This window comes from Triplophysa rosa, unplaced genomic scaffold (genome assembly GCF_024868665.1).
Source record: "Triplophysa rosa unplaced genomic scaffold, Trosa_1v2 scaffold254_ERROPOS399912+, whole genome shotgun sequence".
NCBI classification, from domain to species: Eukaryota; Metazoa; Chordata; class Actinopteri; order Cypriniformes; family Nemacheilidae; genus Triplophysa; species Triplophysa rosa.
Genome location: NW_026634274.1, coordinates 44,281 through 72,033, shown reverse-complemented (window position 1 = coordinate 72,033; position 27,753 = coordinate 44,281). Strand labels below are relative to the sequence as shown.

Genomic DNA, 27,753 nt, shown 5'->3' with positions numbered 1-27,753 from the left:
GTTTTGTTTGAATTGCACAGCACTATTGCATACGTGAAATTAATGAGACATATACATACAAATATGAACTGAATTCGTTTTACGTTGAACCACATAACAGCACAAAATTCTTAACAGTTTGTTATAAGAATAAACCTTCTTGGTTTTGGGATGAAAAAGTGTCCTTTGTTTTATTCAGAATAATACAGAATGCTTTCGGGAAAAGTATAAGAAAGTAAAAGGTGCAAGATTCTTCTTTTCATAGCATTGTTTTGCTATATTCGTAAAATTAGTATTAGAATTCTTTTATTTTGCTTTCTTTCGTTTTTGAGCACCGCTTTGATACATGAGTTTCATTGCGTATAAATCAAGCGACAAATGATTTGACCGCTTGTAGCCACTAGGGGGCAGAGCCATTGAGAGAGAGAGAGTTCTGCCAACTCCGTTGACTCCAATGGAACAGTTTTTTCATAGCAATGGAGGCTCTCAATAGTTCCTGGTAGACTAGTAACGCATGGAGTTGCGACTAAACAGACCAACTGAGGTAAACTTCTAACCCATTTAAAAAAATGAAAGAAATAAAGCATTTAAAGAGAAAACATAACTTCCTGGAACTATCTGAAGGCTCCATGAATCACGTGACGCTCCAGCGTTTTGGACTTCCGTTGGCAGAACTCTCAATGGCTCTGCTAGGGGGCCCCCAAGCTTGCGGAGCCCTACGCATTTGCGTGGAGGTTAACAACGCTACTGCATGTTTATGTTTACTTGAAGTGATGTTCTACTTATGGCTTTCTATCTGAGCTTACTGTGTTATATGTGCCATGTGTCCACCAAAAAATGTAAAATGCCCATGATGGAGTGTGTCTTACATTGTGTACTTCCATAAGAAACAGGCCCACTGGTTTGAACAGCAGATCTCTCTCTCTCTCAGCTTACGAGAACAATTAACTCAAAATTCATATAGAATTCAAAATGCTCAATGTGCATTATGATTGATCTAGAAATTCTGGCGATAACTCAGACTCAGTTTGACCCACAGACCCCGAAGAGACTACATTTAGGGCCCTGATAAGACAAACTATACAGATACAGTAGCCTATGTGTCTGTAATGCACTAATGGACAAAAACAGCTCAAGCAAGTACAAAACAGGAAGCCTTTCTTTAAGCATTCATTTATTACTTGCTCATAATACTTCTTACTTAATTATTATGCATCATTTAATTGACAACAGCAGATAAAACACCTGAATAACACAGAAGAAATACTGAAAATAATAATTAGTATAACATAACATACAATTTGTTGTTGTGTGTGTGTGTTTACTTTTGCACCGACTACCACACTGAAACAATGTGTACGATAAATGAATGATGTCTGTGTTTTTAACACAGGTGTGTGCTTTTTAACACAGTTTAACACTGGTGTGTGCTTTATTGCCAGTGGTTCTCAACAAAGGGGCCTCAAGATGAATAATCTTTTCAAATTACACAAAATGAGCATTAAAATACACTTAAAAAACAAGAAACGTACTATTATTTGTTCATTTCTATCATGAAGAAATGTTTGTCCAGTTAAAGGTCCAATGTATAAAATTTAGTGGCATCTAGCGGTGAGGTTGCGAATTGCAACCAGCGGCTCACCCAACCCCTCTCTTTTGAAGCAGGAGCGTGACCTTTGAATGTTGTTGAATTCAATGCGAGTCAAAAAAGGGTTATGTGCTTCATGTGTAAAGCTTCACTGGACATTAATTATTATTATGTATACCATGTAGTGTAAATATGAGAGTATATGTGTTATTTCTATTTATACCATGGTCTGTTTGAATACTGGATTCTGATTGGTTGCAAGGTGTGCATTAAAATCATTTAACGTACAGGTAGCTCTAGTCAGTTTGATTACATTTGAAATGAACCTACGAAAAGAACTAATTTTCACCTGTTTGATCTAAAATTACACTGTAAAAATCAATAAAAGCTGGAACTTTCATTGGAATAAGCGGGATAATTCACAGCTAGTCGTGCTTTAAAGGATTTTAATGCACTTTGCCTCCACGTCGTGCATTAAACCCTTTCACGCACGGCTAGCTGTGGATTATCCCTTAAGTAATATCTACTGTATATGTAAATAAATATCAGTACGCTGCTACATGGACAGTAAAACATTACAATGGAAAGTTACTGAATGTGTATCCTGTTTCATTTAGAAATTCTTGACGTTCTGACAACATAAAGAATGGCGGGAAGTACCATGTTGTTTTGATTAAGCAAGACATGTTTAAAGACAGCAGAACATCACGGGCTCATGAAAGAGTTTAACCACGGTAAAGAGCGAGACACTTTCTGTAAGATATGACCATTATTACAGTTGAATCCTGATGGTCGGCTCACTATAGCAGTGATGAAGAAAACCTCCCGATACAGAGTGAGTACAGGACTGCCCGATCCAAAAATACAGTCTGCTTTAGCTTGAGGAAGACTACACGACATCTTATTGGTCACCTAAAGACAAAACAAAACCAGCTGCTTATTTATACAATAAATGACCACAAACAAGTAATGGTAGTTTCAGTGGATTTCTTTTGATGTTTCCAATTGTACAAATCACTTAAATTGAATTTGAAAAGCACTTCGCTGTTGTATCGGCTTTCCAAGTCCAAGTCGCTATTCATTTCAAGTGAGGGTATTATTTAAACAGGAATTTATTCTTATCACACATTTAGCCGAAACGTTTATAAACTCAAAGTGTACACTACAGTCTCCAAGCTCACGGAATCTCCAATATTTATATTTGCGGTGCGATGGATCTGGGGGCATCCTCCCCATAAGAAAACATTTCTAATGTTAACATGTTAATTATGCATTCTGGCACACTCTGACAAGAAAAAAGTCAATATTTTCTTTAATTAAAAAAACTCTCACACCAGCCACAATTTGCTGGTCAAGATTTATTTCTTCAGTTTTTCAAGTGCACCAATGCAGCTAATCACATGACGTATGACCTAGGTCAGTGTTTCTCAACCGGGGGTTCACGGACCCCTAGTGGTCCGTGGCGTAATTGCAGGGGGTCCGTAGAACCCTTTAAAAATGTTTTGAGTTATTATCTTGCATTCAGGGTTTGAAATTAACACCCACCAGACGCAGATAAAAATCAGCCGAGTCGGCTGTTTCAGTCAAATTAATTGCCAAATTCACTGGTTACTTGTGTTCATAAATTATGTTCATTCACTTTGCAGGGAAGGTTCATGTAAACCAAATCATATTTGATATAGCCTATTGCGCAGCGTCTGCACATTTCTGACTCAAACATACCCGTCATACGGCGTCATTTAGAGCGGTCGGCGTAAGACATCACAGCACCGTGAGAGAGCGAGTCGACTGCTCTGTTTGCTTGGTAACACTTTAGTATAAGGACCAATTCTCACTATTAACTAGTTGTTATTAGCATGCCTATTATTGGCATATTGGTTGTTTATTAGTACTTATAAAGCACATATTCTGCATGACCATATTCTACTTCCCTAATCCTACTCAATACCTTAACCTAACAACTACCTTACTAACTATTAATAAGCAACAAATTAAGAGTTTATTTGGGGGAAAGGTCGTAGTTAATGATTTGTTAATAGCGAGAATTGCCCTCTATGCTGAAGTGTGACCGTTTGCTTTTGCATTGCTCTTGCAGTACTTTGATGTCATATGCCAGGTTTTTCTGCGCACCTCCGCATAAAGTCAAACAAGCCTATTTTCATTGAAGCCCCATGCATTACCATATTCATGAGCTTAAGCTCTTAGCGATAAACATTAATGGCATCAGTTTCACCTCATCAAGGGCTTGATTTACAAAATGTTGCATAGAAACCTTCCTAAATTTGATTTTACGATCAAAGTGCGTACGTCTTACTCAGACCCTGACGTGGCGCTCAGCACTTTTCCACATCAAAGACCGTTTTTACAAATATGAACTTTTGAACGTGAATGTGGACTTTTGCGTAAATTTTATAAATGAGGCCCCAGTTCAACACGCGGATTGATCAGAACTCAGAAGTGTAACGGAGGCCTTCTAGCGTGTGAAAGAGTGCATGTGCAAACAGCAATCTTTGTTAGATCACTCATCTGTTTCCGACACCTGACACTAGACCAATTGGCCTCTTTATTCGGAGCGGTTTCTCGTCAGATCGGTTTTAAGGAATGCAAAAGCCTAATTTGCGGGTGGGACATGATGTCCCCACCACTGTTTGGAACAAATTAAAAAAATGCTTTCGGAAATATCATTAACATCTAAAGGTCGTGGAAAACGCAGGATGCGCCACTTTCTCACCATCTCCCGTTGCTCACACTTATATGTTATTTTTGCAGAAGACAGAGAGCCGTGACTCCAGAAACGCAGCCAGTATGAAATGCGTGCATCATCCGTGCTCGCAGCGCTTGCTTGTGCATCCAGTGTCCAAGCACAAAAACGCGTAAACCAACAAACAAGTGACGTTTTTAGTCATAGGAATAAACTGTTTTTAAGTGTAATGCACCGCAACAGCCAAGTGACCTTCCCCAAATGACAGATTGGGAACCACACATAAAGTGGAGTAGGACCGCCCACTTTATATGATAAATATTCCCAAAGTTATTACAGAAACAATTTATTAAAGTATTCATTGTTTTTGTCCCCATCACTTTTCCAAACAAAGTTACGCCACTGAAGGAATGCGTCAGGTCACGTGCACGTCAGGGCAAGCTGGGCAACTCACAGGTCACGCACACCAGAGTTCACTCCTGGTAGAAGTTTAAAACTTATTTATTTTTATTGAACAATGGATAGCCTCTATATCAGGTTGGTAAATCTGTTATTGTTTTGAAAATGGGATGGGGTGTGAGAGGGTCCAGTACTCAAAAAACATTGAGAACCACTGACCTAGGTGAAGCTTATTTGCGTAAATGAGACCCATGCTGCTGGCATAATCAGTCGGAATGTGTCTAATTTTGAGCTACAGGAAAAAGAAATGAAAAATATGCATTTTGGTCGCATTTGAGATTTTCATAAAAAATAAAAACATTGCCCTCGTCTCGCGATCCCAATGCTCCAAGTCACAATAAAACATCTAAAATGATCTTTATTTTTCTACGTTTCTGAGAGGTGCACATTCCTAAGTCCTAATACAAAGGATGCGTGTCCATCGGAAGCAAAGCTCTTGCGCTGACATTTTGGTTTTGGTTTTAAAACATGCAGGATTGAGAAAATAAAGTGCGGGCCTGATGTTAAAAGAGATATTAAGAGAGATAAAGTGCAGGACCTGATTGATGCGAGTTATAAGAGCTCAAAAAGAAAAAAAGCTCAAAAAGAGTTATTAAGTGCTTTCATGAAAAAGAAAGTTCAAAAAGCAGATACAAGCAATACAAAAGTTATCCTAGACGAATTGATCGGTCTCTAAAATAAATATGAAATATCATCTGTAAACTACAGCTTCTGCGACTGAAACTTCGGACGAATATCAATCGCACCCAACTGCCTTACTCACTTAGAAGAGCAGACCTCTAGAAGTGGACATTCAAAAGGGACATTGGCAACAGTCTCTGATAACAAGCTGTTTCGATCACACGGGCGAACCGAATAATAAATATCAATGCCCTTTCAGCAATGTTTCTCACGGCGCAAAAATGACGTTTAGAACGCGATTTACCTGCCTAACGCTCACGCTATGATGTTGCATGTATCCGCATTGAATGTTCAAAACATGGCACCGAGGACTTACATTTTATAAATCACTAAAGATTTTTCCCCACTCTGGGTAAAAACTCTTCAGATCTATACGATTCAGAAGAATGGCATATTGGGATTCAAAACGGCAAATTTCGACGATGCCGGGCGTTACGTTAATTCTGGTTGGCCCAAGGACCAAAAAAAAAAGACGATGCCAAGTCTGGTTGGCCCAAGGACCAAAATCGATGACGCCGTTAGCTGTTATCTTGATTCAGGTAGGTCAAAGCGGTTGGACCCCGAAGCAGTGGTGCGTGAAGTCAGACTAAATCCCATCGCTACCGTGAAATGAAATGTATAGAATATATTCTAAGAGGTATAATGAAGTAATTCATGCCACTATACACACATTTCCAGACGGGTTTTATCATCTACTGACCTGAGCGGAGTGACGTTGTGAACATGTCGACAGCTTCTCATAGGACAGATGGTTTAATAAGAGATTCCCCTGAAACTCTGCTCCACCTTCATCTTCTTTCCATCCCGTGATGGCACCCATATACTTTCCTGACATGAGGACGCTGTCGGCGAAGTCTCTCTCGGGCAGACACGCTGGCACGACGTTCTTCTTAAAGACCATCTTTTGCTTCAGCTCCAGTACGGCCAGATCGTTCTGAGAGCCGCTGTCCGTGTAGTGCGGATGAACATGCACCTGTTGAACCCCGAGCACCTGCTCGTCTGCTTCATACGACGTCATTGTATTACCTGTGGAATTTCACATGGTGACGGTTACACGTCGTCATCATCACGGCTTGTGCGTTTGTATCTTTCGAGAATACGCTCACTCACCCACTGCCACCTGGAAGTCAGGGTGTTTCCTGGCACACTGCGCTGTGGTGAGAATCATGTTGTCTTGAAGAATCACACCGCTGCAGAAGCCTTTGGAGTCATGAAGCAGCATCGCCTGTCACAAAGAAGATGACGCAGTGGAGATGAAAGAGGTTGAAGGCGATGGTGAAAGCCTTCACGTTTCCATATTTACCTGCCAGGGACACTCGGATGAGCCACAGGCCAGTCCTTCATATTCCGACTGTATGTTTGCTGACTGACGTCTGTCCCACTGGCCTACACTGCTCACTTTACCACACGGGAACACCACTGAAGACAGCAGAAAACATTTCAGGGTCCAAAAATCCTGTCTGTTCCTGGCGTTTGGATATAAACAGGATCATCACTGTTCTCACTCAAAACGAATCTCATTTTTGAATCTCATTGCTTCTAGTGGTTACAAGCCAACAACTGTGAAAATCCTGTTAACATCCAAACGTGACTAAATTAGCTCAAAATATAAATACATTTTTGCTCACAAATGTCATGAGACATGTATATTAACCCTTTTATGACGGACATATGCACATTTTGGAGTGGGTCACTGGGTCTCTATTCACTTGCATTACATATTTTTTCAACTTCAGGCGTTCAGAGCGCCCCTGAAAACCCCAGAGGTGCAGCATGAACAATTAAAAAAAGGCTCCTCTTACTGATACGGGCCTAAGTCAAGCTCATTTCAGAAAGAGGTCAATTATACCTCTAACCATGCCGGTCACCATAGTAACTTACTCTGTGAACCTAACCTGGTAAATCCAGAGTTTCTTTCCATCTCCTCCCCTTTTTAAAGCTCAAATTGTGTGCCTTATTAATTTTTTCATTTAATACATTCAGTGACTAAAGTGCCATGTGCTTTTATTGAGGTACATGACATGGCTGGGATAATTCATAGAGAGGTACGTCTCGGGTTACTTGGCTGCAACCCTGTTCCCTGAAAAAGCGGGAAAGAGATGCTGCGTTTCAAACGCTATGGGAGAACAGTCTTTGTTCGACCAGTTGTGAAGCACGTGTGTCAAATACGCCAAAATTTTTTGGCTTTAAATAACCTCTGCAGGTGACGTGGCTAATTACACCAGCACCTGCAGGTTATAAATACGCGTGAAAGCGGACACGTCTTCAGGTTCCAACTTTGTCTGAAAGGACGTCCGGGCACGCCTACAGTGCGGCAATGAGGCGCAGCATCTCGTTCCCGCTTTTTCAGGGAACAGGGTTACAGCCAAGTAACCCGAGACGTTCCCTTTCAAAAGCTACACTCGATGCTGCATTTCAAACGCTATGGGAACGAGAATACCAACACCACCGCAATGGAAGTGTCTGGACACCCCCAAGGTTGTGTGGTGTGTGTGCACAAGCCGAGAGGAGGTCTCAGACGTGAGTCTGGGATGTAGACTCCAGGACACTTGTGCCTGGAGTAGCATGGACATCCAGACTACAAAATCTCACAAATGTGTGCGGAGAGGACCAGCCCGCCGCATCACACACTTGCTGCAAGGGGACACCTCTTGCTAAGGCCATAGAAGATGAAACCCCCCTTGTTGAATGAGCTCTGACTCTTAGAGGTGAAGCTTGACCGCGTGCCTCGTAGGCCAGAGCAATAGCATCCCTCACCCAATGTGACATAGTCTGCTTGGTGGCCGCTGCCCCACGGTTGCGGCCCCCATAACATATGAAAAGCTGCTCTGATATACGCCACTGACTGGTGCGGTGGACATAATTTCGAAGAGCACATACTGGACACAGTAAGTGTAATCGTTCCTGCTCCGACGACGTGAACGGCGGAGGGCAGAAAGCCTCAAGAACAACCGGATGCACGGTGGAGAACGGAACTTTAGGCAGATATCTTGGGTGAGGATGCAGAATAGCTTTGACCATCCCAGGGGCAAAAATTAAACAGGAGGGCGAGGTTGCGAGCGCCTACAAATCTCCAATTCTCTTAAGAGAAGTGATTGCCGTTAGAAAAACCATCTTAAGGGTCAGAAGCCTCAAAGGTGCTGACTCCATAGGTTCGAAAGGGGCGCCAATCAGACCCTCGAGCACTATAGCTAAGTCCTATGAAGGGACTGTCTTTCTAGAAGGAGGCCTCAGCTGCCTCGCCCCACAAATAAAGCGGGCGACTAAAGGGTGTTTTCCCACAGAAACCCCATCAATCAGGGCGTGGCAGGCCAAAATGGCGACCACATAAACCCTGAGAGTACTGGGGCAGACACTGAAACAATCTGGCAGTGAATTGGGTCTGCATGGTGTGCCATGCACCATCTGTCAAAAACGTTCCATCTCAGGGCATAGCTCCTTCTAGTGGAGGGAGCCCTAGCACTTAGAATAGTCTCCACTACATCGGGTGGAAGCCCAGCACCTCTCAGCTGGTACCCTTCAGGGGCCAGACATGGAGATTCCAGAGCTCGGGACGGGGATGAAGTATTGTCCCGTGCCCTTGAGACAAGAGATCCCTCCTGACTGGGATCGCCCATGGCGAGTCATCGAGGAGGGATACTAGGTCCGAGAACCAGACTCTGGTTGGCCAACGGGGAGCTACCAATAGGAGGCGAGACCCCTGTTGACGGACCTTCGCCAGGACTCCCGGGAGCAGAGCTATCGGAGGATATGCGTAAAGACGCAGTCTGGGCCATGTATGGGTCATCACGTCCAGACCCAGGGGAGCTGGATGAGTCAGAGAGAAGTAGAGGGGACATTGCGCTGTCTCCTGCATAGCAAAGAGGTCCACCTCTGCTTCGTAAAATCTTTCCCAGATTTGTTTGACTATCTCGGGGTGGAGTTTCCACTCCTCGTTCGTCACAGCTTGTCTGGACAGCAAGTCTGCTCCCACATTCATCTGCCCCAGGATGTGAATCGCTCTGAGGGACAGGAATTTGCCCTCTGCCCAAGGCAGGATCTGCTGGGCCAGTTTGTTCAGGTGGCGCGACCACAGACCGCACTGGTGATTTATGTACGAGACTACTGAAGTGTTGTCCACCCACACTAGGACATGGTAGCCTCGTAACTCCCAGAGGAAGTATTTCAGGGCCCGAAACACAGCCATCATCTCGAGGCAATTGATGTGCCAATCGAGAAGTTGACCTCTCCAGACCCCCTGGGCTGGACGGCCATCTAAGACTGCGCCCCAGCCTGTGAGGGAAGCGTCTGTCGTTAGCATCTTGCGACGACAACACGGACCGAGAGTGGGACCTAAAGTCAGAAACCGAGGTCTGAACCACATAGAAAGGGTGCGAAGCCCCTGGCGCGTCACCCTTATATGCCTCTGAGGGTTGGCCCTTGGATGAAACCCCCTGGCTCTGAGCCACAACTGAAACGGCCCATGTGCAGGAGGCCCAGAGGTATCACTGTGGAAGCCGCCGCCATGAGACCTAGAATTCTTTGAAAGTGATGAATAGTGACTTTCTGGCCTAGCCTGATGCTCCTAAGGGTGCTCAGGATGGATTCGACATGTGCTGGAGACAGTTGTGCCTGCATCGCGGTCGAGTCCCATATTATCCCTAAATACGTTGTATTTTGCGTAGGGGAGAGAACGCTCTTTGTGGCGTTGAGTCTTAACCCGAGAGCTTTGAGATGAGCTAGGACGACATTCCGATGTCGAAGCGCTAGCTCCCGAGACTGAGCTACAACCAGCCAGTCATCTATGTAATTCAAAATGCGGATGCGCTGGAGTCGCAGAGGAGCCAGTGCTGCATCCATGCATTTCGTGTGACAAGGCAAGGCCGAATGGAAGAACCCGATACTGGTAGGCTTCGCCCCCGAAAGCGAACCTCAGGAATTTCCTGTGTTGTGGCAGGATCTCTATATGGAAGTATGCATCTTTCAGATCGATCTTCATGAACCAGTCGTGCAACTGAATGTGAGACACAATCATCTTGATTGTCAACATTTTGAACTTGTGCGTCTGTAGGTAGCGGTTTAATCCACGAAGATCTAGGATCGGACGCAATCCCCCATCCCTTTTGGGAACTAGAAAATACCGGCTGTTGTAGCCTGATTCTCTGTCTGGTAGGGGAACATGTTCTATGGCCCCTTTGACCAGCAGAGCTTGTAACTCTTGTGCCAACAGATGCGCTCGCTCCGGTTGCACGGACGTGAAGACCACGCCGCTGGAACGCGGAGGGTGATATGCAAATTGAATCCTGTAGCCCTGGTCTACGGTTCTTTATACCCATGGAGAGATACCTGGCAGTAGTTTCCACGCTGCCAGCTTCTCTGAAAAGGGTATCAATGTTGGCACTTCGTCTCGTTGGGGGGATGCCAGATGTCTTCATATTCCGGACTGGACATCTAGCATTCTTTTTGAACCCGCTAATCCCCGAAACGCCGGTAGCGGCGGAGATTGCAAAGCGGCCCTGTGAGGGTGCCGAAGAGGAGCCTTTAATTTCTCTTGGAATTATATGCACCCCTCCTTGAGGGGGCACACCCCCACAGTCCCGGGCACACATGTCTCGGGATCTCTTCTCAGAAGAGATGAAGCGCCTCAGGTCCGGCACTCCCGGGGCGGCCTGAGGGGCGCGGTGGGCCGCTCCCCTGCCTCTGCGAGGGGGGGTGCAACTCGCCACACTCTCCCTGATGGCCTCGCACCTCAGGAAGACCGGACCCACCCAAGACTGTGTGCCTGGTCGGGACTGGGGAACTGGTCAGGAGTGGGTGACCGACACTCCAGACACTTGAGCACGGCGGGGGAGATACCTCACAAACGCCTCTTCAGAACATGGTGACCACAGAGTTGACCGCGTCACCAAACAGCCCAGAAGGCGAGATCGAGGCATCAAGGAGGAACGCCCGGTCCCTGTCCTTGATGCCCGTGAGGTTCAACCACAGATGTCTCTCCGTGGTGACCAGTGCAGCCATAGAATGGCCGATGGCACCGCGTAGCTCTGCAAACGCCGTTTCATCAATCACCTTGCCAGTGCTCACATCATCCAGCAGGTCAGCCTGGTATGCCTGCAAAACCGCCATGGTGTGCAGGACAGCACCAGCCTGACCCACTGCCTGAAAAGCCTTACCCACCAGCGCAGATGTAACTCTGCAAGGCTTGGTGGGGAGAGAAGACTTTTTCAGGGACGACGACGTCCCGGGGGAGAGATAGCATGCCAGCGTCTCTTCCACACGGGGCACCGTCGTATACCCCCATGGTTTCGCGCCAACGATCGTCGAATAAATTGATATTGATGGCACAAACACACGGGAGGAATGTGGCTTTTGCCACGAACGGGACAATTCGCCGTGTAAATCTTCAAGGGGAGGGCCCTACGCTGGGGCTCCTCGCCTCGGCCACCCAACAGGTATCTGTCGTCTAACTTTGAGCCCTTGGGGGCCTCTTGTTCCTGTGGCCAGTCGAGCTTGAGACGGTCGACTGCATTCGTCACCGCCCGTAGAAGCTCGTCAAGCGCTTTAGCGTCATGAGAGGAACGCCCAGAGGCAGCACTCTCCAACCCCACTGAAACAAGGGATGCTTCGTCCTCTGCCCGATTCGAAGAGGTGCCGAGGCACGCTTCGGAAGCGGACGCTAGGACATCGCGGTTCGGTGAGTGCACGGGGGAAGCAGACGGATCCGTCTCCTGTGCCTCGGTTAAATCGAACCGCGAACCCCGGGACGAGGGAGTGGCGGCTCGGCACTTTTTAAAGAAAGAAAGCCGAGCACGGAGAACACGGATGCCGAGGGCATCGCAGAGTTCGCACTCTCCCTCGAGCCCCAGGGCAGCATGGTCAGCCCCCAAGCACTCAAAGCAAAATTCATGCTTGTCCAGTTCGGAGAGAAACCTCTCACAAGGAGGCACACATCTCCGCTCTGAATTTGACATGACTTATTTATTTAACTCGTCTTAAATATATGTATAAAAGGCTAAGTTACAGTAGTGCTTAGACACTTTATATATCGATATATATATATAGACTTCTTTGTTAAACTCTTTAGTTAAACTCTTTTTTGTTGTTGTTGTTTTTGTTGTTGTTGCTGTTGCACAAACGCAAGACACCCATGCGCACACACAAAGCGGTCCTTGAAGACAAAGAAACCTGAAGACGCGTCCGCTTTCACGCGTATTTATAACCTGCAGGTGCTGGTGTAATTAGCCACGTCACCTGACGAGGTTATTTAAAGCCCAAAAATTTTGGCGTGTTTGACACACGTGCTTCACAACCGGTCGAACAAAGACTGTAGGGATGGGCATTTCTGATCATATTTCATTTCGAGTACTGGACAGGTTTGAAAAACGAGTACTCGATTAATTGGGGGCGGGGCATTAGAGGGGGCAGGGCGTGTCCCCCATACCATGGTGACAATGAAAATATTTTAATTACAACACTGATACGAAAATGTATGTTAATAAAACTATAAGATTGAGTAAATAATTAAATCGACACAGTGAATTTTTAATAATCTAACAATCAATGTTTTTGAAAACAAAGTAAACATTTAAAAGAAATATCAGCGTGAGATGAAACGTCATCTCTGCCCTGTCACATTTCTGTCTGTCAGTGTCTGACGGTAAAGTCTCTTATGCTCGTCTGACAAGTCTGTCTGATAGTAGTGGTCTCACCTGACATTTTGTCTCCAAATATACTGGTGCGGAGCAGGGTGAGCGTTTTTAATCCATTCAATTTCTTATGAACTTCAGCGCACGTTCACGTGGCGCTCGGGGAGAAGAGGAATACTCGCTTTGCTCCGCGAGCGCAACGCGAGCTCAGCTTCCATGGGAATGGATTGAAAACGCTCGCCCTGCCCGCGAATGAATGTTGAATACAACAAACAGAAATTCTGTGCACACTGGATGCAGCGCAAAGAGACGCAACAAACGTCCAGTTTCTTTTTGCTTTCGCCATGTTGCATCGCGCCGCTCGCGTGCGGTGTAACGTTAGACAGAGTGTAAGATGATAACGGATCAAACTTGTAGTAGATTTGTATGTTTTGTATGCTGCTTGGCGCCGTACATTTTGCACTAGACTGTATTTTCGTCAGGTTTATCAAAGTGAAACCAAGCATCGCTGTGCGCTTTCAATATGCCCTTCTGTGCTCCGGACTTGACTCTGGACCGCAAACTCTCGCAACGCAACAATCAAATTTCTGGGCACAACCCGAAATGCCAGCATAACCAATCAGAAAGAAAGAAAATAATTAAAAACTGTATTTAAACCCCCAATCGATCATCGTTTTCACTATCGATCATCGCTGTCGCGTTCGAGTACTCGAGTAATCGAGTACTCGTGCCCATCCCTAAAAACTGTTCTCCCATAACGTTTGAAACGCAGCATCGAGTGTAGCTTTTGAAAGGGAACATTTATTTCAGCACCCGTGTAGATTTGGTCATTTCCCCATGCATTTTCATTAAAGCTGCACTCATTTCTTTACAGTGAATCAGATGTGTGAAAATACATCTCATTTATCCTTATAGCAATAACATCAGCCGCTCTTAAATCAGAGCAGATTCTTTCTCGTACATTTTCTTACAAATTTCTATGGAGGATGAGGAACGACTGAAGTATATAAATCAATGAACGCAGAAATAAACAGTATAAATGTAGAAAAAAAACGATAAATGTAGAAGTGCAGACAGTCCCACTCAAACCCGCTCCAAGCATCAGTCCAAGCACACAGGAAACCCCGCTGCATAGAAACCATTTTCTACTTTTAGACCTTTTTATAAATGTAGTGGAGTAAAAAGTATGATATTTGTCTTTCAAATGTAGTGAAGTTAAAGTACAAGTACTCCGAAAAAATAATACTCAAGTAAAGTACAGATACTCAAAAAGTATACTTAAGTACAGTACTCAGGTAAATTTACTTCCGCCTTTTTGCATTCTTTTGTTAATTTATTTGTTTATTGGCACCTTTATTCATTTATTAATTTATAAACACGGGGGATGTATAGACCGCATTAGCAAATCCACTGTAAGCAGATGGGTAAGGAAAGTGTGCCTCGCTCTCAAACGCTTTCTGCAGCCATGTTGCTTTGTTTTTGGTGCCGTTGCCATGGCGAATCGTAATATTGGAGCTCCTTTGATGATGGTTTTTTATAGTTGTGGTGGACACCCTTAACTCAAGATAAGCCTACCCAGAGTTGATTGAACTACTCGAATCAGCTGTTCTGAAACCAAAAACTCAAGTTTCACATCTGGGTGTAAATCGACTCCGAGTTCACATTTTAACTTGGTGTGGGTTAAACCTCCTTATGGAAACAAGCCCCTGGTGTGATACTGACCTGCTGGTACACACTTCTCTTTCTGTTGTAGTTTCCAGCCGTGAGCACACAGACACTCGTATGACTGATAACCCGGCTTACAGAACTGATCACAGCCTTTACTCTTATCATCGGCAGGACACACGGTTTGATCTGTCACAATAAAAATCAACACACATCATATAACATCTCAACATGCCACGAATACACTAACAATATGGCATAAATCTGGTTTAAAGTGGAGCTATCATGCTATGTCCTGCATTCTGACTTCTTTACACTGTTAAACGTGCTGGCTTCTCAAGCTTAACATGGTCAACTTGTCCAAAAACAAGTTGAACGTATGACATAGTATTTCTGTGCTCAATACACTCTGCCAGGGTTCGTACAGGTTTCAGAAAGTTTTTTCCGAACACGGATTTCCGTTTCGTAACAAGAGTTCTTAGTCCCTTATTGGACAATTCTCCAGGAAAAGCAAGCCCACGCGTCATCCAGCGAGTGAAAATGCACGCCCACGTGTTTGTTTGCTCACTGCATTTGGGTGATGAATGTCATATAAACCGTGGATATAATGCTGGATTTGGAGATGGTTAACTTATAGTGAATCAATGCGATGATGTGTTGTGTGCTCGTGCTGTAGTTACGCCCCCCCTGCCCACCTCCGGGCGCTCGTCTTTTTCCAGAAATAATCGTACAGCTGTATCTGTCTTTTATAAATTTGATCAAGCTAAATACTCTTTGAAGATACGAAGTATGCAGTACTACTGTATAGGTCGTCAAGATTAATGTGAGATTGGCAGAAACTGAGTGTGTTACCCCATCTTTAAAGTTTGCCATGTACACAACACAATAGGTAAAGTGTACACATGCACGATAACAAGTATGAAACATAAAAGAACAAGTGTAGAATTGTGTTGTGTGTGGCATTACCTGTCTCGCAGTGTGTCCCCGTGAAGCCTGATTTACAGATACAGTCGTAACCCCCCACACTATCTGAACACAAGGCTCCATTTTTGCATGGCTGGTCAGCACACTGGTCACCATCTACATCCGTGTAAAAACACGTCAATTGATGTCATGTGACCATTTCACTCACTTCCTGTACGTTATATTTGTGTTTCATGTTTGTAGCAGCCGTTTTCATTGCATGTACTTACCGATGTAGACAGACCAGAAGATGTCCTTGAAACAGAAACAGAGACGTAATCACAATAGAAACACCACAGTGTGAATGCATGCGTGCGTGTGCACGTGGACAGGTGACTTACAGTGCGATAGTTATCCTGAAAGACTTCTCGGGCTTCTTCATAATCACACACCTCCTCTAAACACTCTCTCTCCAGGTTAGCAGGTAATACTGTCTCTTCATCACCTGTGTTTGCTCTTCTGTGACGCTGAGAAATGACGCTGCTGGCATCACGCTTCTCCAAGAACACTGAAGAACACACAACACAAAAACTCCATCAGCTCCATCACTGCTTTACTAGATTACTGTTCATCATTTCATCGCTGATGTTCACATGTCTGTTGGTACTTTTTCTTATTACACGGTACTCTGGAATACTTGATTCTGATTGGCAAATCGCAACATTTCTAGGTCTGATATTCCCAGATAACAACCGCTCAAAACTACTAACACATGCTAACCCGGGTACTGCAAATCAGGAACTGTTTAATATCAAACACAAATTAAATACAAATATGTCCCTTAATAACATACTGTATATGACATTATATTTACAAATGATTAAACCAAACTGCCTGCTCCTGGCATTTGAACGTCACACCTTAAAAGCAAAAGTAAACAGGCTTTCCTTGCGGAAAGTCTGCATTCGTTAAAAATGAGCTAATAAAATATATAAAATCAATATTTCATGTTCGAAAACGTAATTATGAGGTAAGTAGTTAAGTACCCTCCCTTCCGCTACGCAAGTTAACTGCGACCGTTAATTGCGTAAAGTGTTCCACACTTCATATTTTCGGTTGAGTGAGTGCATCATCCGGGTACTTAAAGTGCACTTCTTTTTTGAGAATTTTCCATGTGAACTCACTGCTCGCACTACTACAAAACAATGACAGAATAGTGCATAAGTGCGCGATTTGGGACACACCAGGGGTCTCATTTATAAAACTGTGTGTAGGATCCTTACTAGAAGTCTACGTGTGCCCGAAAACCAAAAATAGCGTAAGCCAAAAAATATTCAGATTTATAAAACCGTACACACACCTGTAAGCAATATTCGCTTTATAAATCATAGATCACCTGCAAGTGTGCGTAAGTGAATCAGCCTGATATCCCGCCCTGTACACGCCCATTTTTACCCATAAATAGTCAATGCAAAGCACCTCATGAATGCTGATTCGTATAATAATAAGCCTGGCATCCAATCGGCTTGTTAAGCTTGACGTCACGCACCATAATGGATGTATACCGTATCCGGGTCCCACCGCTATCAGATGCCATAGAAAAATAACAAAAAAATATGTAAAACTGCCGAAAATCCCCGATCCCATCCTTTATCTCCGTAACAAAATCACAAATGGCCACACATGAGATTCACTACGATTTACAAATTTATAATTGTTATAATTATTAATTGTTATAATTATTTCAAATAGCCTAGATTAAAGCCAAAGAAGGTCTCTGCAGCATTTAAATGTTCCTTTAGACAGCATTTAGACTGATCACCTCATTAAAATTTGATTAATTAGTGGTGTCCTTCACCTGAGATAAAGTTTGAAGACATAATTGTAAAAGACGAATGTTTCTTCACTCCGGTTTTGTTATGAACTTAGTTAGGACTGATAACGAGGACATAAAGAGAAACGATTGTACGAGAGATCAATGGCTGTATTTCCAGACTTTGACATTCGATGATTATGCGCAGTATTTAAGGAAAATATATTTAGTATTTATTTACACTGTGTTCTGCAGTTATCGTATTTGATGCTGTTCAGTCGGATCATCTCCTCCTCATGCGCTCATAATGTGCGCGTATAGAAGAAGGTGAATGAAACAATCACTAAATAAAAGCGCAAATAATTCTGCAGATTTGATCTTCGTGATCATGTGGATCTTTAAAGGATATGAGGTCTAATTAAATGTGTGTGAGGCTTTAATGCTTATAATTGTTTTTATCAATCTCAGTTTCTGCAATCTAAGTTCACTAATTCACCATTTGTGTCGCCTGTTGTCTCCAGAATGTGCGTACGCATGGGTCAGAGTTTGCTTACAGGTGCACACATTGGGCCTCGTTTATCAATTTAACGTAGAAATGAACGCAGATCCGTGCGCAGAAATCATTTTACGACAGGGTTCACGTGTGATTCAAACATTCGTATGCCGCCAATCTCATCGTACGAATGATCGTACCTTGATAAATGCACCGGCTGAAATCGATCGTAATTTACATATCACGCCCCTCTAAATTCGTGGGTGTAGACGGCCCGCCCCTAGATTTTGCGACATGGAGAAATGTAATCCGGCCAAAAGGAGGAACTTTTACGTTTAGATATGTAAACTTTAACCGTGAAAAGCAAAATCTGAAGAAGTGAAAAACAGTTTGGAAAGAGATCACTGTTGTGGGCAACAGCGAACCGAACTCCAGCTGAGGTTTGTATTTTTTTATTGGATATTTACTGGATATGGTAAAAATGACCGCAAATCATTTATTATTATTGTTTCACTATTATTTTTACACTGAAAGTATTGTTGTTGCTTTAAATTATTTTGGTTGTATAATGCATTTAAATTTAAACAAAATTAATCTGACTTCAGTCTTAAATAATTTTGTTTGAGTTACATTAATGTGTTAATGTAAAAACGAATGTAGATAATTTTACTGATCATTTTTGCGGCGCAGTTTATTAAATGTGTAAATGTGTTTTATACAACTTTTAACTCTTTTCATTTAGGTGAAGATAAAATGGTCGGAGATGTATGTTTCTAAACGGGGTGCTACTAATCTTGCATTTCAGGCTGCTTAAATCAAGCACAAACAGTTTTATGTTTGCTTCATTTATTTTTTCTCTTTCAGATTTGTCAGAGGCAAGAACCAGTGCTCTTCTGCCCCCACAAACCGGCCTGGAGCCTGCCACACAAAGCCAGGCAATCTGGAGCTGTGACCCAGTGCACGCGCGTCTTCCACCCACAAGCGAACACCACACAAATAAAAAAAACATTAAATCATGCGTTTTGTGTTTGTTTTCATTAGAATGCATATTTGTCAAACAAAGAAGCTATCGTTTTGCAAATAGGTAAACTAACCCATTGCTTGTATATTGATTAGGCCTATTGTAGTTTTTAAAATGTTTCACTTTTAACTGTGCATTTTAATTGTCGTAAATGATCTTAGAAGTAGCCTAAAATTTCATTAAAGTTTTGTATACCAAAGCACCCGTTAACCTTGTAATTGTAAACATTTAAATGATCATATACTGTAATTAGGCTAAAAAAGAAAATATTTTACTTATGTAGGCCTAATGAAAATAAGAAATCGCATTGGAATCTAATTATACATTGTTATACTAAACGAAAAAACTATCTATCTTTATTTGTCATTATTCCTTAGTTATCAAAAGGGAAAAGCATACACGTACCTTCACCCCATCTCAAAGCTTGCATACACGAGCTGAGACCTGTCGTGAGATTTGATCGTAGCAACCGCTCACGTCCATATTGATAAATGCCAAGTTTTGCTTGGAAACGACCGTACGCCCAGTTTTCGGTCGTACGTTCGTTTCATAATGAGGCCCACTATCCCGTTAAATTTGTTTTTAATAGATCACAACCTTTGCGTGGAAAGTGGCGTACGCACGTTTCCAGACCCATTTTGTGCGTACGCAACGGTTATAAATGAGCCCCCTAAACAATAGGTTACTGTCGTAACCCCGGTTCTCTGAAACATCGAGTGAAGAGATCCACCTATGGGAAGGGCATCCGTACCTGACCTCTGCAGAAGCATCTAATTGCACCAAGTCTGGCTAGACAGACAGAAGCGCGCAGCCAATGCCAGGTAAGGCCCCACCACCTTACCTGAGCGAATATAAGGTCTGCTTGCGCTGCTGTTCCTCAGTAAGTATATACGCTTCTCGTGCAGCAAGCGGGGCAAAGCTGGTGGATCTCTCCACTCGATGTTTCAGAGAACCGGGGTTACGACAGTAACCTATTGTTCTCTTTCATCATCTCGTTTCGAGATCCACCTATGGGAGAGACATGGACAGCTCCCCGATTGCCCAATACACTCACAGTGAGGTTCTGAAAGCCAGAAAAAACGGTCACCCCCAAAGGGGCGGTGCATGACACGTCCCATAATTATGTCCCTGGCAGCCCTGATGCGCACGCATAGCTGCTGCGCACATACAGGACAGGAACATGTATGAGGCACACACATGTAATTAACCCAGCAACACATATATACCACCCAGGCAGGAATGTGAATGCATGCTTGGTGACATGAATGCGCACGGCTCACCGGCCCGTTCAACCCTCGTTACCATAACAATGTGTAAACAGGAGGTGAAGGAATATAACAAGGAGGGGCTATGAAGACCCCACTCCTAAAACAGAATGTGCTACCGAGGTTTTGGTGACATCCAATCGGTAGTAACGCACAAACGTATGGGGAGAAGCCCAGCTGGCTGCAGAGCAGATGTCCTGCAGTGATACTCCCCTGAACAAAGCCCAAGAGGCAGCTAAGCCCCTCGTGGAATGAGCTCTGATGGTACCTGGGGGCTGCACTCCCCTTGATACATATGCAACTGCTATAGCGTTCACAAGCCAATGTGAGAGGCGCTGTTTAGATATGGGACTCCCCTTATGAGGGGGTGCCCACGAAATAAAGAGCTGGTCGCTCTTCCGGAAAGCACTGGTCTTGGACATATATGCCTGTAATGCACGAACAGGACACAGAGCATTCAGCCTCTGATCCTCCGCAGAGGAAAAAGGCGGAGGGTGAAAAGCGGACAGCTCCAACACCTCCGAAGTGAACGCAGGGAAACATTTAGGCATAAAAGCCGGGTTAGGCTTAAGAAAAACCTTATCTCCACTCAAACAGAATTTCGTGCACGAGGGATGTATTGAGAGTGCATGTAGCTCACTGACACGTTTGGCTGATACCAAGGCCAAGAGCAAAGCCGTCTTGAAAGACAACAGCTTCAAGGAAATACCTCCCAGGGGCTCAAAAGGATACTGAGACAGGGCCTCCAGCACCAAGGAGAGGTCCCATTCAGGGACGGTTCTCCTGATGACTGGCAAGGAGCGACGGGCACCCTTCATAAATCTGCGGATTAAAGGATTCTGCCCGACTGTTGAGCCCTCAAAGCCCACATGACAGGCAGAAATAGCTGCCAGGTAGACCTTAATTGTGGAAAAAGACCTGCCTTTATCCATAAGGTCCTGTAAGAAACACAAAATATCAGGAACTGAGCACTGATATGATGTGAGACTGCGTCCATCACACCACTCTTCAAACACTTGCCACTTACAACCATACAAGGACCGTGTAGAAACGGCCCTGGCATTTTGTATAGTGGCAACCACACGCGGGTGAAGCCCCAGCGCGTTTAAGTTTGACTTCTCACGGGCCAGACCCAGAGAGCCACCCTGTCCGGGTGTGGGTGATAAATTTCCCCGTTCGCCTGAGACAATAGGTCTGTGCGGAGGGGGAGGCGCCACGGCTGGGCGTATAACAGAGGGATTATCTCTGCCAGCCACGGTGCTTTGGGCCACCTGGGAGCTATTAGAAGGAGAGACAGGCCCTTCTCTCTCACTCTGGCCAGTGTGGGAATTATCAGGCACAGAGGAGGAAAAGCATACAGCAGCAGCTTGGGCCATGGGTGGGCCAGTGCGTCCACCCTGAGGGGCGCATCCGAGTCCTTTAGCGAGAAGAACATAGGACAATGGTTGTTTTCGCGCGAGGCGAATAGATCTACGGTTGCCTGTCCGAATCTCCTCCATATCATGCCCACTATCTGAGGGTGGAGGCGCCAATCTCCGTAGAGTGGGTTCCCCCTCGACAGAAGGTCCGCACCTCTGTTCAGAATACCTGGAACATGAGTCGCGCGTAACGACAGGAAAAACCGCCCGCTCCACACCAAAAGCTTGTGAGCTAGAGCGTGAAGTTTCGGTGAGCGTAAGCCGCCCTGCCGATTGATATACGCGACTGCTGTGGTATTGTCGCAGCGTACGAGCACATGATGTCCTAGCAGGCGAGGCAGAAAATAATTCAGAGCTTTCCATATGGTCAGGAGCTCTAAATAATTTATGTGTGCTGAACGTAGTATGCTCGGCCACACACCGTTCACCACTCTGCCCTCCTGGGTGGCACCCCAGCCTGTTAGGGACGCATCTGTCGTCACAACTTTCCGCATCACTACCGTTCCCAAACGGGTCCCCTGTGCGTAAAAGTCCGCGTCTCTCCAGTGGCGAAGAGCTGCCGTGCAGGCGCGCGTCACTGTCACAGAGCGGCAGAGATCGCGTACCGGGCTGAAATGTAGTGACAAAACCCATTTCATGAATGCTCTCATTCGCAGAAGTCCCAGCGGCAAAACTTGGATAGCTGAAGCCATAAGACCCTGCAATCTGAGGCATGTGCGATACTGCACTCTCGCCCCCTCTCTGAACTGCGACACGCAGCTCATTAGAGAGAGGACGCGCTCCTGGGAGAGACGCGCTCGCATGGAGACCGAGCTCAGCTCCAAGCCCAGGAAAATCACACTCTGGCTGGGTGTAAAATTGCTTTTGGTCACATTCACCCTGAACCCGAGAGATGTGATGTGTGTAAGCACGCTGCAGGTGTCCCGCAGCACTTTCTCTTCCGATTCGGCCACGATGAGCCAATCGTCTATGTATGTCAAAATCCGCAGACCTGACATTCTCAGGGGAGCCAAGCTCGCCTCCGTACACAGACAAAAAGTCCGAGGGCTGAGTGAGAGCCCGAAAGGAAGAACAGTGAATTCGTAACATATGCCTAGATAGGCGAAACGAAGAAACTTCCTGTGTGGCGGATAAATGCTTATGTGGAAAAAAGCATCCTTGAGATCGACCGACGTGAACCAGTCGTTCTGTTTTATGGCGCGGGCCAGAGTGCCGTGGTTTAACATTCTGAAATTGTATTTCCTCAAATGTTTGTTCAACATTCGGAGGTCCAAGATGGGGCGGAGAGAGCCGTCCTTCTTTGGGACCAGGAAATAACGGGAATAAAACCCTTGACTTATCAGGCTGGGAGGTACCACCTGAATCGCTCCCTTCATTAAGAGAGAAGAGATTTCGTCTTTCAGAATATGAGCGGAGCTCTCCTCCGCGTGAGAAGAGAGAACGCCGTTGAAAAGCGGGGGTTTCATTACAAACTGCAGTCTGTAACCCTGCATAATTGTTCGCATCACCCACTCTGGAGGCGCAACAGTCTGCCAGGCGGACTCGTAATTCGCGAGCGTCCCCACCGGGGCCGGTGAAGCGCCGAAATCCTCGCATACGCTCTGTTGGCTCCTTTGCGATGCAATGGCGCCATCTAGCGGACACACTAGGGGCGGCATGCGTGGATGTAGAAAGATGTTCTCTCTCTGCAGAGAGACGTACTCTCCCTGAAACGAATTCAATAGATTCGTTTGTTTCATTGTGTTTTTTGTGTGTTTGGTGTTGGGGAACACCGGGGCCGAAGCCTTTATTAGTTGGGTGAGGGGAACAATGTGTGTGCTGTGTGGTGACACTGTTTGACCACATTCCCTCGCAACCGACCCCCTGAACGTGGGGGGAGGAAACACAGCGGCCACTGAACGCACGGGCTGGGAACCCTGGCCGGCCCCTCCGCGAGAAAACCTCCGTCTTTTGGACAGGGGTTCTGGGACAGAAGGAGAGTCCGATGGGCTTGTGGCTCGTGAACGAGGACTCTCTGCCCCCAATGGTCGGACATCAGGCCGGCCGCTTGCGTTTAGAGTCGGTCGGGGTTGGGTTGGGGGGTTTCCCAGCCGCGGCGGGAGACGTTCTTCCCCAGGGTTTAGCAGAGGGTGGGTTACTCTGCCGTGGAGGGGGTTTGTTGCGCGGTTTCTCCCTGCTATGATGCGGGTTTCGCACCGTGACGGGGGGTTAGGCAAACGCGCAGTGGGCAACTGACGCGGAGCAGCTTTCTTAGGGAGGCACAACTTGAAAGCCTCGTCCTCTTTCTTTTTGTCGTCGCACCGTTGCTGCATCAAAGCCACGGCGGGACCGAAGAGAGCCTGGCCAGGCTCGACCGGAGCGCCCGCAACGCGCCTCTTCTCACTGTCAGGGAGTCCCGACAGGTTCAGCCAGAGAGCACGCTCCCCCACTACAGAAAGCGCCATGGAGCGCCCGCAAGCTTGGACAGCCTGCCGAGCATTGCGGAGGACGAGGTCGTTGACCGTAAGGATCTCCTTCCACAAGGTTGGCGAGGGGGATCCTTTGTCCAGCTGCTGCCCCAAATCCTCCAAAATTTCCGCCTGGTAAGCGGAAAGCAGGGACGAAACATTGAGAGCCCTGACAGCCAAGGCCGAGGATTTATAAGCGGCCTGATGAACAGAGGCAGAAAAACGGTCCATTTTGCCCGGCAAGACCGGCTTCGGAGGGGCGAGCAGCCCGCCCTGGACGGGGTTGAGATGCCTGGCGATCGACGGCTCGACAGCGGGGGGATCACCCAAGCCGAGAGCCGCCATGTCTTTCACCTCCAGACCCGCGAGACCGTGTTTGAGGTTCAGCGGGTCGCTCCAGTAGTGCCTCACGTGCTTCGCGCACGCTGGCAGGACGGGGAAGAGTTGTTTCCTCGGGCCGGGCGGGGGACCCAGCACTTTCCCATCATACACATCCCTCTCCTGGTCGGTGGCGCTCTGCGGAGCCGGCCACGGAATGTTAAGGCGAGCGGCCGCTCGTTCGCACACGTCCAGGAGGATGGACTGGGGTAAGGCCGCGGGGGGGTTAGCCTGGTAAAAACCAGAGAGTGGGATGGCCTCCTCGTCCTCTGAGACCCCAAGAAGGCCCGCGTCGTCTTCATCGCCGGAACCAGCCGGTTCATCGGCGAACGGGAGGTTGCCCGCGAAGATATCCTCTTCGGGGAACGCAGGATTAGGCAGGTCAGCCCAATGAAGCGACGTCGCGCCCCGGGAGGCCCCCGGAGGCGCGTCGCCGTCACCGTGTCCCCCATCCGAGTCAGAAAGGCCGAGCTCGATACACTGGGTAGCGGCAACTTTGAGTCGACGCCGCAGGAGCTTTTTCGGCAGCACAAGGCAATGGCTGCAATGCTCCGGGTTCTCCAAAGCCTCTTCTGCATGCTTGAGGCCCAAGCAGACCACGCAGAACTCGTGAGAGTCCTTAGCTGCGATGAGAGCCCCGCACGCGGCCGGGCAGGCCCGTGATGAGCTGGTCCCGGGAGCAGTGGCAGATTTAGAGAGCGACATGTCGGCGAAAAACTCGTTAATATCCGTGGCGGGCAGCCGTGGAAAGTAAAGGGGGAGCAGGTGAAAAAAGCACGAGCGTGGGCGGCTCAGGATGCCTAGAAAAAAACACAGCTAACCTGGCTGAATAGACGACTGTCACGCAGAGGTGTAAAGAGTACCTGAAAACCATACTTAAGTAAAAGTACAGATACCTTGCAGTGAAAATTACTCCATTACAAGTTACAAGTCACCAATTCCAAAACGACTTGAGTAAAAGTCTTAGAGTATCTGATTTTAACAGTACTTGAGTATTTTACTCATACTGAATGTAGGCTCAAAGCAGCTCTAGTCCTCAACACTTATGAGACTTGTCAGTGAAAAACAAGAAAGTCGATTCGTGACGAGAGCAATCGCATTTATTTTCTTAAATCATAATAAGACTGAACACCTCAAAATTGCAACAAATCATGGTCGACACCATAACCTACATCTATTACAAACACCCAAGTCTCATTTAAGGTCAAGTGCTCATAAGTAAGCCAACATTCTTCAAAAAGGTCTCTTCAATATAACGGATAAATAAAATAATGTTAGGTAAAATTAAAAAGTCAAAGCCAGCGATTGTCAACTACCTGATAATGCACTCGTATTCACATAAAGAAGGGCAAAATTCACAAGAAGTACCTTCAATGCCCTTTAAATGGCAATATTAATTCTTCTGTAGCTAAAATAAACTGCTGCAAAAAAAAGTTAGGTGCCATGCAAAATGTAATGTGTAATTGCATTAGTCATTACAAATGTAGTGGAGTAAAGAGTACATATACTTGTTCAAAAATGTAGTCAAGTAGAGAGTAAAAGTTGCTAATATCTTTAATACTCAGTACAACTACAAAGTAGCCAAAAAGATACTTAAGTAAAGTAACTAATTACATTTACTCCAATACTTTACATCACTGCTGTCACGTCTAGCGGAGGTTGATCAGACGATATGTCCTCCTGAAGACACACAGTGAGCAGCGAAAATCCAACCGAACTGTGTTAAAGCAGAGATCGCGAGAAGCAAATGACAACTGAGGAACAGCAGCGCAAGCAGACCTTATATTCGCTCAGGTAAGGGGGTGGGGCCTTACCTGGCATTGGCTGCGCGCTTCTGTCTGTCTAGCCAGACTTGGTGCAATTAGATGCTTCTGCAGAGGTCAGGTACGGATGCCCTTTCCATAGGTGGATCTCGAAACGAGATGATGAAAGAGAACAGTACTTGGGCTGCGACTTATGACGTTTCACATATCCACAGAAACACAAGTACACACAAGGACACATATTAAGAAACGGCTGCTGCATCCCAATTCACCTACTTATACTATACCTTTAAAGTATGTAGGCCTACTGTTTTTACTATTGAAATGTATATACATTTTAGCACGTAGCAAAACTTGTGCACAAACTGGGACATACAAACGCAAAACAGAAGTGGCTGCAGTTGCACAGACGACACTGTGATTGTTAATGCAAGGCAAGTTTATTTATATAGCAGATTTCATACACACGGCAATTATTGATTTAGTTGTTTTTGAATGTAAAAACCACGCGAACGTCATAGGTAGACCTCATACAACAACAGTATAAAACAATAAACAAGCCATGAGAACTTTAAAATAATGTTGACGCCAATTTTCCTTCAAGTCCCCTTAACATAACACTGGTGCATGCGCGGGGTGATGTTAGGGGAACATTCTATTTTTCGAGTATAAGCGGAGGCTCCTTCTGTTGTTAAGCTACTGCTATTTAGGACGGATAGTATGCGGATTGGGACGCAGTACTAGTGTCCTGCATCCCTTTCTGAAACGAGACAGCCTCGATGACGTATGCGGCCATCCAGCACGTACAGCCAGAGTGTTGATCATACGCACTTAAAAAAACATCGTTTTACTACAAATAAAACCAGAATGGTTACTATAGTTAAACTATGGCAACCGTGTTCGTTTTACACAGATACGTGAGACGGATAAAACTATAAGAACGCGACATTTTGTGTTAGGTATCTGGGTGAGTTGTTTATCGCATGGAAGATGTTACTTTACTCAGCGCTGACCAATCACAGTAAAGCGTTTCATTGAACGGTTTCATAAACATTCCGAGAGGGTTATCAATGATATATAAAGCTGAAATCTTTTGTGGTCACTGGTGTCTTTAAATGCAGAGAAACCTGTTCTTACCCGTTCTTATGTCCAATCCAGCGGTGACAAAACCAACTAAAAGTGCGAAAGAAAAAATACTTTGAAGAGTAACGTTAGCCATGATGATGATGATCTGCATGAGAGAAAACAGCATTTTAATACTGCGTTATTATCCAACACCTTACTATACGCGCGCGTGTCAACACCAATCAATATTTATCGGCCTAAGACATCTTACTTGCGTAATTTAACACCAACTAAGATTAAACAGCCCTATTAAAGCCGTGTCGTCGTACTGTACATTCACTTCGTCAACCACTGATGTTATAATGTAGTATGAGATCACTTACCCGCAGATATCTGATGATGATCACATCCGATGTGTCGGATCACTCTATCTGCGAGCACACACAAACACGCACACACGCACGCACGCACGCACACACACAGGGAGAG

General features: G+C 45.5%; 1 protein-coding gene across 3 annotated transcripts; it reads right to left on the bottom strand.

Annotated features, from left to right (window-relative positions):
• Positions 1-1,120: 1,120 nt before the first annotated feature.
• proza (protein Z, vitamin K-dependent plasma glycoprotein a) lies at positions 1,121-27,753 on the bottom strand. Of its 3 annotated transcripts, none has more exons than XM_057327636.1 (10): positions 27,536-27,623; positions 27,337-27,430; positions 16,003-16,169; positions 15,892-15,916; positions 15,665-15,778; positions 14,756-14,887; positions 6,712-6,827; positions 6,519-6,633; positions 6,109-6,434; positions 1,121-2,479 (listed from the first exon to the last, which is right to left on the bottom strand). In XM_057327636.1, exons 2-10 carry the CDS (start codon positions 27,416-27,418, stop codon positions 2,273-2,275), a joined length of 1,284 nt encoding a protein of 427 aa, XP_057183619.1. In that variant the 5' UTR covers positions 27,419-27,430; positions 27,536-27,623; the 3' UTR covers positions 1,121-2,272. The 3 variants fall into 3 exon arrangements, with proteins under 3 accessions (XP_057183619.1, XP_057183620.1, XP_057183618.1); XM_057327635.1 differs by lacking the exon at positions 27,536-27,623 and adding an exon at positions 27,648-27,753 and having other exon boundaries at positions 1,122-2,479; XM_057327637.1 differs by lacking the exons at positions 27,337-27,430; positions 27,536-27,623 and adding an exon at positions 26,251-26,373.